This window comes from Plectropomus leopardus, chromosome 23 (assembly GCF_008729295.1).
Source record: "Plectropomus leopardus isolate mb chromosome 23, YSFRI_Pleo_2.0, whole genome shotgun sequence".
NCBI classification, from domain to species: Eukaryota; Metazoa; Chordata; class Actinopteri; order Perciformes; family Serranidae; genus Plectropomus; species Plectropomus leopardus.
In genome coordinates this window covers 3205942-3219986 of record NC_056485.1, presented here as the reverse complement: position 1 = coordinate 3219986, position 14045 = coordinate 3205942, and the positions used below count along the sequence as shown (strand labels likewise).

The 14045-nt window shown below is 37.6% G+C and overlaps 1 protein-coding gene across 1 annotated transcript; it reads left to right on the top strand.

Annotated features, from left to right (window-relative positions):
* Nucleotides 1-2277: 2277 nt before the first annotated feature.
* On the top strand, nt 2278-13507 carry LOC121961913. Its single transcript, XM_042512020.1, is given in 14 exon segments — nt 2278-2674; nt 2677-2811; nt 3909-4166; nt 4960-5175; nt 6586-6803; nt 7519-7579; nt 8280-8421; nt 9390-9580; nt 9675-9801; nt 10254-10387; nt 11447-11624; nt 12015-12205; nt 12310-12436; nt 13347-13507. Coding segments are annotated over 14 exon segments (2451 nt in total). The 5' UTR covers nt 2278-2346; the 3' UTR covers nt 13492-13507.
* The last annotated feature ends 538 nt before the right edge of the window (nt 13508-14045 follow it).

Genomic DNA, 14045 nt, shown 5'->3' with positions numbered 1-14045 from the left:
CTCTTTTACTGTTTAAAAATGAATGGACACTGATGTCAAAATGAAAATATCTCCCATTAGTTCATTGCATTATTGAATTAATGAAATTCATGTTTGATACAATATTATTTAATAATATTGAATATAATCCAAAAGATCGGCATAATAATAATAATAATAATAATAATAATAATAATAATAATAATAATAATAATAATAATAATAATAAATAATAATAATAATAATAATATAGGGTGTTTATACCTTCTTTTGGGAAATATAATCTAAAGTAAATAACTGAACAGTTAACTGATTGACTCAGTATTTGAAATTGCATAAACATTATTATTTTTAGTTTATGTATTTATTCTTTTTTTTTTTTTTTTTTTTTTACTTATTTTTAGTTTTATTTATCGATTTAATATTTATTTTGTTTGTTTAGCTTATTCGTTTTAATATACCTCTGTTTGAATATGTATTATTTGTATTTTTCATTTTGAGGAAGCTGTCAGACGACTCCCATTATATTGCTATTTCTACCTGGTGTGAATTACTTATTTATTTGCATTTTATCTATTTTTTAATATATTGTCGTATGTATTATTATTATTTGTCTAACGCATTTATTGGGGGTTTGCACTTGTGGGAATTAGCTAGCATTTGGCATTTATTGTTTTTTATCCACTTTTTTGGTCATTAATTTACATATTACATATTTATGTACTACAAATCTTATTCAATAACAATTAAAAATGAAAAACATCATTCTCTTATTTTGAAGTTACACTCACCGTATTTCCTGTATGTCCACTCTTTACTTGACTTAAACTTAACTGTCATGTGTACTGCACTGCCAGGCCTAAACCCTTATCACATTAATTCTCTTTATGTTATTACTGGTAGTTTTTATTTATTTCCACACAATAGGTGGTATATTTGACTATCCATTTAAGTAACAAGCTAAATTTTTTGAAAACTTTTTAATAATTCAAATAGAACAAACTTCCTACAAGCCCTCCCCAAAATTCAAGTGTGTAGTTTTCAGGTTAATAATCACTCACTGAACAAATAAAGCTCCATGCATTACCAAATCACGAAAATGGGACAGAGGCTGACATTTGTGCTGTTATTGACCAGCTAGATATGTTTCCTGAATATAACCAAAGAACTTGTGTTTTTTTTTTTTGTACTCTTTCTCTATCTTAGATGTTTCCCTCAAAGCTTTCCTGTGTGTTTGCTTCTGTGTGTGAGTGTGATAGTGTGAGTTTCACTCAAACTCCCAGGAACAGACTCAGCATTTCCTTTCCTCTGTCAGTTCCTCTGTCAGCTCAGAGTTTCAGCTGAGCAGCAGCAGCAGTGTTGTTCTGAAATCTAACAGCAGTTAACAGACGATCAGAGAGGGAATCACGAGACACATGTTGCCTCAGCACTTCAGTAACACACATTCTGCAAGTCTGGTGTCATACACTCATTTTATTACACTTTTACTCCACACACAGTAGCTGTCAGATGACTAAGAGGTGTAAAGTGCAAGAGTTTTTTTTTATTGATATGTGATTGTGAAACCCTAAAAGCACTGGTGCCCCCCGAAAATGTTCATAACGGTGGCCAGAAGGGGGGCCACTGAAAATCTGTGGCACCAAAACCAAAAGCCATAACTGAATTTCAGAAATTTGATTATTTTGCTTCAGGCTAGTAGAAAACTATGTCAATTTTAGAGAGTTAAGGAAGCTCTTAGTCATATACTTTGGTTTCTCAAACCCCCTTCCATCAAATTTGACATGTGTATACAGGTTTTTAAAATATGGGTAACCCCACTAAAAATATATTTTTGTTTAATTCACCAAAAATCTTTAAAGAAAAAAAAATCACTTTGAGGGTACTTACCAAAATTTACTTAGATTCCGACATTTTAATAAAAACACAGGCTATTTTTCCAACTCAATGCATTTTTAATGATAGCAGTTGTAAAGTAGGTACTCTGTTTCTACTCAGTATTAATTAATAACAACTGCTAATATTTCTACGTTTTTTGTCATTTTTAATTTAAGTTTCTTAAACAGTTTTGCGGGGTAAATAAGGTGCCACAGTGCATAAAAATCATCAAAACAGAGCTTGTTGATTAAAAAGGGGGACAAAAGTCCGGGCTAAGCCCCGAATGTCCATAAATCCTAGACACGCCCCTGGTCATCGCTACCCTTTTCCACCAGTAGGTGGCGGTAATGAGTTATAATGTAGTTTGCTAACCGCCATATCGCTTCAAGAAGAAGTAAGAAGAGGACGCAGCAGCAGCAGAAGAAGGAGAAACCAAAACATTGGCCAGTTAGCTTAACTCTTCGGAAAATAGCTCTCTAGCTAAGCTAACCTATGAGTCGCAAAAGAAACCAGACTTTCGCTGAAACGAGCCTGTCTCCTGAACTCCACGGCGCCTTCATGGAGCCTCCCGGGTCAGCGAACCGAGCCGACGGTGATTTCCTGGAGCTGGAGCCCGACGAGGAGCTGCTGTGCTCGGTCAGCGACATCACGGAGCACCTCGGCAGAAACATCACCGTGGTGCTGGAGACAGCGCTGTCTGAGATCCGCAAAATGGTCAGCATCAGGATACGAGTCCTGAAAATGGAGCTGCGCGAGAAAAGCGAAGAAATTGAGGAGTTAAAGGCGAGACTGGATATAGTCCAGAGGGATGGCAGGGAACCTTTTCCTCCATGGAGCCGTCTGCTGATGCTGCCTACAAGAAACACGACTTCACTTCCACCAATAAACACAACAGTGTGGACCCCAGGAGAGCCAAGACTGTCATGCCAACTGTAAAGAAGGAGAATACAGCGGAGGGTAAGTATCAGAGAGGGTGGTATTTTGGCTGAAAGTATACAATGGATAAAACCTGAATATAGTACTTGTGTCATCCTGCTGTGCTGAATTAAAGGTTAACATTGAGAAGAAGGAAGCTTTATACTGCTGCTGAAGAACTGTTAGGGAATCAAATACAAGACAGAGAGAATACAGGGAACAGGGCACACAGATTATAGGAAACAGGACACAAGACACACAGAATGTAGGGAATCAGATACGGGACACACAGAATACAGGGAACAGGACAAAGAAAACATAGGGGACCAGACATGGGACAGAGAGAATACAAGGAACAAGACACAGGTAATACAGGGAATAGGACACAAGACACACATAATATAGGGAACTGGGCATGGGTCAGAGAAAATATAGGGAACCAAACTCAGAGCACAGACAATATAGAGACCAGGACACAGACAAAAGAGGGAACTAGACACAGGACGCAGAGAATATAGGTACAAGGTAGATTTATTTGCCATTTTTCTTAAACTATGTTTAAGAAGAGATAAAATTACAGTTGATCCTAAATCCTGCTACATCTTTTGGAGTTGAGGAGTCTCACAGCCTGGGGAAAGAAGCTGCTCTGTAGTCTGGTGGTTCAGCAGTGGATACTTGTGTATCTTTTTCCAGATGGCAGCAGCGTGAACAGACTGTGGCTGGGGTGGCTGCTGTCTTTCAGCATCCTCTGGGCTCTCTGTGCAGACACCTCACTTCACAGAGGTCACTGATGCTCTGTAGATGGGAACCAATGATGTTCTGGGCAGGGAACAAGATAGGATAGGACATAGAGTGCACAGGACACTGAAGGATAAGGAACCGGACATAGACAATACAGGGAACCAGACAAACGACACTCTTAATATAGGGAACAGGACACAGAGAATATATCGATCCAGACACACTAAAGGGTGCATGTAGTTGCAGAAAGGCACAGGGACACTAATCAAGAATATCTTGTCTGATCCTGATAATAGAGCCAGCGATTGTCATAAATGATGGTTCCTAAAAGACCTATGTGACTTAATTAAAAAAAAAAAAAAGTTATTTACTCCCTTCTGGTTTTAACCCATCAATAGATGCTATTTGCGACCATCTGATGAAAGACAAGAACTCGAGGGGGTGTGCTGAAATGGACAGAGACCAGAGTAGTCAAGCCAGCGGCTGCAGGGAGGCTCACCAAGACCTGCACGCACCCAACCTTCAGCCAAACAACAGCATGGCTGTAGACTCCAAGTCCACCACAGATGACCTCTTCAGTATGATCCCCTCTGGCGGGAAGCAGATGTACGTCTATGAAATAGTAGTACCAGTGGAGTATTCCTCAGACCTGAAAGGTAAACGGGCATAGAGTTGTTGGGACACCTCTAAAGACATGGACTTCGTATACCTATGGAAGACCATGGCAGCAAACAAAATGTATTAAAAAAATGGGAATGATAAAAATGAAAGATACTCTATTATTATTATTATTATTATCAATTCAAAATAAGAAAATTATGAGTTATAATTATCATATTTTTAGATCATTTTTTTTTTTTCTGTCATGGTAAAGATATATGTCACCATAATATTTTATTGGCTTGGTTTCTTTCACAACCATGGGGAAAAGAAAATGAGCTGCAAACATAAAAAATGTAGTTTTTCCCCAGATTTTATGAAATAATTTCCTAAATCCACTGCTTTCTTGCATTTAATTTAATGATTCCCACCAAGTCTCTCATTGCTGTTTTCCCCTTGTTTTTGAAAGAAATTGCATTAAAACAGACTAACTCAGGATATTGATATTGTAGCATGACAATTTTAGATCCCAGGTGAAAAAAAAAATATCCACATTAACCACAACTACAAACTTTATGGGTTAAATGATGACTTACTTATATTTTTGACATAAATATTTCTCTGTAGTTATCCTATAATTTAGTCTTTTCTATTTTTTTAACATACTATGTTTACTCTTCTTTACTCTCCTTTGCACTCCTTTATCATTGCTAATTTTTCATCATTTTGTAGTGGAAGTGGCCAATAAGAAAAGAGCATCTTATAGAACTGACAAAAAATGAACAGTAAATTCACACAGTGCAACTTTCCTCTGAAGATGAAGGTTTTATGTGCTCGTATTTTTCCCAGTCGTGAAGGACCCCGAGTGTGAGAGCAACCCAATCGCTGAGACAGAGGATGATGATGATGATGATGATGATGATGATGAGTTGTCAAGGACCGGACTGGAGCAGGACCAGGACCCGCTCTCACACGTCCAGCCCTCTGAGTTCTCCACGGAGCCCCAGAGTTCTCCAGGGGAGGGAGGGAGTCCGCCGGAGGGCAGCACAGACAGGCCTGTGGCAGGTGGGTAAGACTGGCGAGAAGGGAAAGGGATGATTCCAAAAAATACAAAAACAGAACTGAAAGTGTAATAAACTTAAGGATAGATTAATAAATGTGAGTGTAAGCTTAACATCTTAAAAGTAGAGAGTGTTTGTTTTTTTGTGTATGGTTATAATAGTTTTTGTTGTTAATCTATTTTACTGTCGGCGCTTTTTTATTACTTTGGTCAACAAGTTAACCTAAGAATTTCTCACACTATCATTAATTCTCATTGTTTCATATACTGTATATTCCCTTCATATGTTGTTTCAGAACTAAAAACCAACCATCCTTATTCAGGATCAACAGATCATCGGGGCCGATATTTGGTGTTTTGCCTATGTCCTGTATCTAGGTTTAATTTTACTGATTGCCAATAAAAATAATGAATGAAAAAGTGTGTGTAATTACACTCAGCCAGTACCAGGGAAGGCGGTCTGCAATACATGCAAAGAAAGTGTCAGCATGGGAAGAACTTTTACTTTGTAAAAGCTCAGGTAGCTTTTTTCATTTAGTCATTTTTTTATTTAAATTTTCACAGAACTCTAATAAAAAAGTTGCAGGGAACTTGTATATGATGAAAGTTTCAGTTTTGATCAGGCACAAGGCAAAATTGCATTCAAAAACCTGAAATTGGCTCGATTTCTTTCAAAAACATTGAAAGTAGGCAATGAGCAACTTCTAAAATATGACCAAAAAAATATGAACCAAACCTTGAGATGACCTGATTAAATGCTAAAATGAAATAGAAATTATATAAATAATAATAACTTCTGCTAATTATATATTAGCTATTTCTATTTATCCATTTTTACTTAAATTTGCTGAATGCATGTAAACAAAGTTTTGTTTTTTTTTTGTTATTTTCCCAATTCTAAATTTGGACAAAGTATTTTCATTTTTAGTGTAAATGCAAATCGGTTCCATATATTGGTTTTCAGTCTCATTAAGAACTAATAATCTGTACAGTATCGGCCCAGAAAAACCAATACTGGTCCACCTCTAATCCTCATAAATCTCTTTAAATATGCCAACATTGTGATTTAGGAAATTCTGTTTTTAGAAAACTAATTCTGTTTCTGTTTCAAGAAACTGTGTATTTATGCAAGACAGTTTTAATGACAAATAGTCCAATTTTAAAAAGCATTACAGAACTCCTCTCTAGTATAGCCTGCTTTATTTACACCTGTGTTTACTGGGGGTTCCTGTTGTATTTGTAAAAAAAAAAATCAAAATATATTGATTATTATTTTTTGATTATGAATTATTAAATAATATTACTAATTATTAATTGATTAGGTAATTATTAATTTTGTGGAATTTAATGCACAATACATAACTGATTTGTTGACATGTAATAGTGTTTTTTGTGTTATTTTGTTGTTGTTTCAGACCATCAGCTTCCGGTCCGCACCTACCTCTGCGCTCTGTGTGGAACCTTCTGCCCTGACTCCGTGTTCCTAGAGGAACATGTCAAAATGATACACTCAGACTCTGCGGGACACATGGAAGAAGTTTTCCTTCAATCAAACAAGTCCTCAGCCAATGACGTGACGTTAGTTTTGCCACAGATCCCGCCCCCGACCAACCATACAGACAGTGCTTTGTTGGTAAGTGTTAAAGATATTGACGTTATTACTTAAGTTCGTGTTTTTCTGTTTAAGTAAACACAAAATACTTCAACGTAGTAAAACTACAGAAGCTCAGTGCTGCCGAGCCAGAAAAACAAAAGTAATGTGAAGTGTCAGGTAATGTGAAAAGTTAATCATTTTAACAAGATGTTTTTCACATTTTCAGGAGATGTATTTAAGTTATAACAAAAAATGTTCACGTTATTAGGTGATCCAAAAATTTTTTTCCAGGTGTGGCAGCAATATACTTCCGTACTAAGTTATTTTATCTGTTATAAGCAAAATAAACCAAAATGCGTATTTGCTGAATTTTATATATATATATATATATATATATATATATATATATATATATATATATATATATATATAATATATATAAAATCATCGGCATCCAGTAAAACTAATTACGTACAGCTACTTGTGATGAATGTACTAGCCACTTAATTTTTTCACAAAAAGGTGCTGTTTTTCTGTCAGAAAGAAAAACCTGTCATTTTGGTTTGAACCAGAATTAATGCCAAATTTGGATGAAAGAGCTCATACACAAATATTCTCAGCTAAATATAAATAAAGTCAGAACCCCAGTTATTGTCTGTGGAGCTGCTCCAGGTGTTGCACGGATTGGACAGTCGAGGACAGAGTGGTGCACGTTCACACATCAGACGGACACGTTCTCTCTCATTCTTTTCAGAAAAGACCAAGAGGAATAAAGCGGAAGAGGAAAGCTGGGGCTCATCCTCCAAGGAATTCAAGTAAACCTTTTTAATCTGATTTTTACATACTTTTGAAAATATTGTGTGTGCTGAGAAAAACTCTTAAACATTTTGGGAAATACACATATACGTGTTTTCCTCAGTGTCATCTCTGTGTGTCAATTCTGAGTTTCTGAAAGTTACATTTTCAGGCAAGTTAATCTTACTGCTCAGTCCTTGTTTATATGTATATGCATATATGCATATGTGTGTGTGTGTGTGTGTGTGTGTGTGTGTGTGTATTATATGCTTCAATGTATTGAATATTGATTGTCATTGTTGTATGCCACCATAGAGTTCGTCAGCTGTCAATGTATTGAATATATTATATTATATATCAATATAGGTGTGTTTCATGCCAAACATTTTGACCCGTTCGTCAGATCCAAGCAGGTGACAAAATGTTGTCTTTAATAAACTTGTGTGGCGTGGAGTTAAGTGTGCAGGCATTACTTTTTTCCTCATGTATGTTGTTTTGTGATAGCATTACACCTACATGATGTGCATATAACTACCCTCTCTCAACAATGTACAGATTGGTGCCATTACTGTGACTTTTACCTGTCAGGTTCCTCGGTTGATTTCCATAATAAACTTGGACAGAAAAGAAGTTACATAAATGCAATTTCTGTACTTTGCTCTTAGAGGGTTAATTGCAAGGGGGGCCTGTAAATTAATGACTGGCGCTTTTCATTTTCAGTAGACCCACTGAAGCGAGCTGCCTCCCCCTCTTCTCTCTCCATCCAGCACACTCCAGCAACAACTCTCACCCCCTCCGCACCCAAGATTTTCAAAGAAATTTGCAGCATACTCCATCTGTCCTCTGGTGGGAAAAAGAAAAGGTATGATGTGTCTGTTTGTGCCACATGGCAAAGCGCTAGCCATTTAGAGGTGATGAAGTTTTACTTTTGTGATGTGAATGTTTTGCTTTGTATTCCATAATACCTCTGCTCGGGGGATAGCCGGGGCCGGAGACATTATGTTTTCAGGTTGTCCGCCCATTACGTCCCATTCTCATGAACGCGATACTTCAAATTCAGCACAAATGTCCACTTGGACTCAAAGATGAATCGATACAGTTTTGGTGATCATAGGTTAAAGGTCAAGGTCATTGTGAACCTTCATCCATCTCATTCCCATGAAAGTGATATCTCCAGATTGCCTTTAGGGAATCCCTTAAAATTAAACACAGATGGCCACTTTGATCCATCCTCAATGCGGCTCAATATCCCAATGTGAACGTTTCAGAAGTGGAGTGACCCTTCGGCTGATACTGTAGACTTGCTGAGATTGCTCTTATTATGTCATTTCCCCTTGATTTTGTGGTAATTCTCCTTCATTTTTGTGATTTTATCATGTCTGAGTAGGCTACATATATCTAAATTATTTCTCTTTTCTGTCTGTTTAAATTCTGTTTATTGATGTTTTTACCTAATTCTTGGTGCTGTAGCCTACAATCCAGCCATCAACGAAGTAGATCAAAGAATTTTGGACGTGCTTCAGTCAAAAAACATGTTCATCTTTACAATTATAAAGATCAGTGTAAAAAAAAAATCCAGTATAACATGAAATAGGTTGAAGATTTGTGGCTGAAGCTCCATTGAGTTAGCCACAAAACTAATGCAAAGTCAATGGAGCCTCACACTAGTCTGTATTAACCCCAAAGTACCAACAGTGCACATGTTTCTGGACTAGAACATGGTTCACTGTTAGTACCATTGCCTCCATTGTAGACCAGTGTTCATGTTTCTCATTGGACACACTGCATTGTCTTTGGTGTATAGTAATGTGAGCGTATGTGTCCACACAGGATTAAAGTCACAGTGGAGGAACTGGGTCGCCGGGTAGGCCCTCCAGAATACATGTCATTTTCGTCCATAGCGACGTACCTAAGGACAGATAATAACGCAAGGAAAGAACTTCACATCCAGCTGGAAGAAGCTGGGATTAAACCCACGCAGTCTACAGCCGAGATATCCCTGTTTTCTCGGCTTTGTGAAGGCAAGCTGTGTCATTTATTGAACTCATAACTTCTATAACCTCACTCATACACACCTTATTATGGTAACCCCATACTATGTTTTTTTATCAACAGAAGAGGTAGATGCATTATGTCAGAGCCTCGCTGGCCTAGTTCGAGACCATCTTCCCTTTGAAGGTCTCCATATCATTCCTACTGCCAACGATGAGGTGGTGACTCTTGGGAGTTTGTCGGAGTTCCGGTATGCTATTTTGTAAACTAGAAAAAAAAATTTCCACGCTCATTATTAATTCAATGTAATCTACTGTCTCTTCTGCAGTACTGGACAATAATATTGTCTTTCAGAAGATGTTAATCCATTTATAAATAGTGCAAAGACTAAGATGTGCTCAAAACACCAAATTCCTCACACCAAGTTTATCTGTCCTCAGTCGCTCTTCCTGAGGTTTCTACCACCCCCACCCCCTTTATAGCGTTTTTTTGAGGAGTTTTTCCTTAGTGAGGGCCTTAGACCCTCACTAAGGAAAAACTCCCCCCAAAAAATGCCAGAGGGATTATGTATGCTATAAAGCTGTCTGAGGCAAATTGTGATTTGTGGTAATAGGCTTTATAAATAAAATTGAATTGGAGTTTATGGACAGTCATGGTATGTGGTATACAAGGCTTCTCACAGCCGCTATATGTTCATTTCAGGTCCCACCTGAGGACAGCCATGGCAGCCATCATGGAAAGAGTGGAAGCTGTGGACCTTGCCTCCCATGGCTTCATGTCCAAAGTGTTGGTCATCACATTGTCCATATTTGAAAAATGTTTGGATAACCAAAGCAGTATGTATTGAAAATACAGTTTTTTGGGGGGAAAGAACATGACCTAATGTAGCTAACTGCTTGAAAAATGCATTATCTAAATTTGAGTAGACGGTAAAATCATTTTGACATCAACTTCTTCAATCAAACATAAATAATTTTAAGAAATTTAGGCAGAATGAATATGCCTCTAAGTGGGCATTAGCTGTGGCTGGAGCACTATGTTTTTGGGTTTGCTGTCCGTATCGACATCGACCCCACATGCAAGATCTCAGGAATGCCTGGTGAGAATTTCTTTAAATCTAGTACAAACGTCCACTTGGACTCAAGAATAAACGTATTAGATTTTGGTGGACATAGAACAAAGGTCTGTCTCATAATTGTAAATGCAATATCTCAAGAACACCTTGAGGGATCTTATTCAAATTTCACACAAATGTTCACTTAGTCTTAATAGTGAACTGATTAGAATTTGGTGGTCAAAGGTCAAGGTCACTGTGACCTTGTGTTGATCTCATTCTTGTGAGCGCAATACCTGAAGATGCCTTGAGGGAGTTTCCTCAAATTTCACACAATCGTCCACTTGACTGCAAAAGTAAACTGATTAGAGAAAAGGTCACTATGTCCTTACAAAAAAAATGCTTTTGGCCGTGACTTAAGAATTTATATACTAATTTTGTCAAATTTTCATACAAATGCCTAATTGGATCTAATGATGAAGTGACGACATTTTATATCCAAAAGGTTAAAGATCACTGTGACATCATAATGTTCTGCAAAAACACTTTTCTGGCCATTATTCAAGTGTCATAACTCGGGAAGAAGGAGAAGACGAGACATTTGGCCAGAATTGGTGACAGTAACTTTGGTGCCCACCTTGAAACTGTGCTCATTGTAGAGATCCTCTGTGCAGCTGGAGGGAAGATGTGTGTTAAGTATCCACGTTTCCACATGATTAGAAAATTTAAGTGCTACTTGAGTGGTTTGTGGAGGCATACAACCACAAGGCAGTTATTGCAGTTTTCCAATGATTTGATTATTCTAGGATGAATTAATGAAAGGGCTTTTTATTTTCAATAGACTCACCGGTAAAAACTGCCTTCCCATCCACCAGCACCCAGCGACAGCCAGCACCTATCAAGCCCTCTTCTTCGTCCGCCAAGCACACTGAAACAGCGACTCCTGCCTCCTCCACACCAAAGATTTTCAAAGAAATTTACAGCATACTCCCTTTGTCATCTGGTGGGAAAAAGAAAAGGTACGCTTTTTCTAAGAGTATTTTGATATCAAAGGCTAAGTTCAGAATTTTGAACCTCTTGCATTATCTTTTACTTACCAATGGCGTTGTTGATCAGTATTGTCCTTCTTTTGCACAATCCATGCCGTCCTTCCTGATTGATACCTGAAGCTCCAGGGAGTTAGCCATAAAACTCAGGCAAAGTCAATGGAGCCTCGCACTAGTCTGTATTATTCCCGAAGTACCGATAGTGCACTCAAAGTAGGTTTCAGGATATATTTCTGGACTAGAACATGGTTCATTATTGGGGCCATTGCCTCCATTGTAGACCAGTGTTCATATTTCTCATTGGACACACTGCATTGTCTTTGGTGTATTGTCTTTGATGTATTGTAATGTGTGTCCACACAGGATTAAAGTCACAGTGGAGGAACTGGGTCGGCGGGTAGGCCCTCCAGAATACATGTCATTTTCGTCCATAGCGACGTACCTAAGGACAGATAATAACGCAAGGAAAGAACTTCAAGTCCAGTTGGAGGAAGCTGGGATTAAACCCACGCAGCTTACAGCTAAAATGTCCCTATTTTCTCGGCTTTGTGAAGGTAAGCTGTTTAAGTTTTTCTTAAAATGTTCTTACATCACTATGTTATACCTTATTGGGGTAACAATCTACTATTTTTATTGTTTTTTTGTTTTTTTTTATCAGAAGAGGTAGATTCATTATGCGAAAGCCTTGCTGTCTTGGTGCGAGACCATCTTCCCTTTGAAGGTCTCCATGTCATTCAAGAGGCAGAAGATGAGGTGGTGACTTTGGGGAGTCTGTCAGAGTTCCGGTATGTTTTAAACTCAGTTTACAATATGTACACTTGCCGTAAGTTTTTTACCCTTGTTAGGACTGGGTATTGGTTCTCAATACCTTTTAAGTATCGACTAAACTAACCTTTAGTCAAAAAATACCTGTGTTTAATCGTTGTTGGCCGGGGGTCTGATGAAGTCGAGCGTGGTGTATTTGACGGCATTAGCAGTCTAGCATGCCAAGATGCCACCAAAATGTTCGAGATTATGGCCACTGTAAAACTTAAACTAAAAGCCGAGTCCCAATGAGACTCTGAGGCATTATGTTTTCAGGTTGTCCATCCATCCCTCTGTTTTTCCGTTCTTGTGAACTTGATATGTCTCAGAGGCTTAGAAAGAAATTTCTTCACGTTTGGCAAAAACGTCCACATGAACTCAACAATGAACTAAAAGATTTTGGTTGTCAAAGATCAAGTTCATTGTGACCTTATGTTAATCTCATTCTTGTAAACAAGATATCTAAAGAAGGCCTTGGAGGAATTTCATCAATTTGGCACAAACATCCACTTGGACTAGATGACAAATTTTGACAAATAATGACAAAATTTCACAAAATGTTTCAAAAGAGTAAAAACACAAAAACACAAACTCATGAGTCAAAATTTTTGCATGTGAGATCTGAAATGGTTGATTGCCTAACTGGCAACTGTTTTTACTCTGATCTAAACTTTAGTTAGTATTTAGCAGATATGGACATTAGATTCCTGTAAAAGTGGCTCTAATTCTACTGACACTACTTCAGAATAAGAGCACTGCATGGGTGCTTAAAAGCCTTCAAGCAGAGAGTATACAACGTGAACAAAACCATGAATTAATTGCCCCATTTCTCTGGCAACTCACAGTGTGTGGTGTACACGGCTTCTCACTGTCATTCTATATTCATTACAGGTCCCACCTGAGGACAGCCATGGCAGCCATCATGGAAAGATTGGAAGCTGTGGACCTTGCCTCGCATGGCTTCATGTCCAAAATGTTGGATATCATATTGTCCATATTTGAAAAATGTTTGGATAACCAAAGCAGTTTGTATTGAAAATGCAAATCTTGGAGGGGAGTAGAATTTCTGAAATGTGTAATGTCTCGATTTTTTTTTTTTTTGCTTCTTATGGGATAGACATTATCGATATTACTCATTTACACGTTTACAGCTCTGTGGAGGTGTCGTGTGGGCCTGGTAAGTTGCCACCAAACCACATGGATTAATGTAGCAAACAAATGGAAAAACTTCATACTCTTCTTTCACTGCCATACTAAACCAAAACTACACTGTTCTGTTCAAGGAATGTATTCATCATGGACATTGTTATTACTGCAATCTAGAGTGAAAAACAATAAAGGAGGAGGATTTCAAATGCTTGCTTCCATATACCTCTATATACTTTTTTGTTTGTTTTCTGTTTACCACCTCCAATTGTTCTTTGAAACGAATTGTAGGTTATATTATAACCATAGTTTTCTAGAAGGCTTGGGCAGTATTACAGTATACCAGGGTATTTAGAGATCTCAAGGATATGTTTTTCCAACACCATCATAAATACAGATGCTCCTTTTTCTGTTTAACTAATTGTATGTAGTGCACAGCATGCA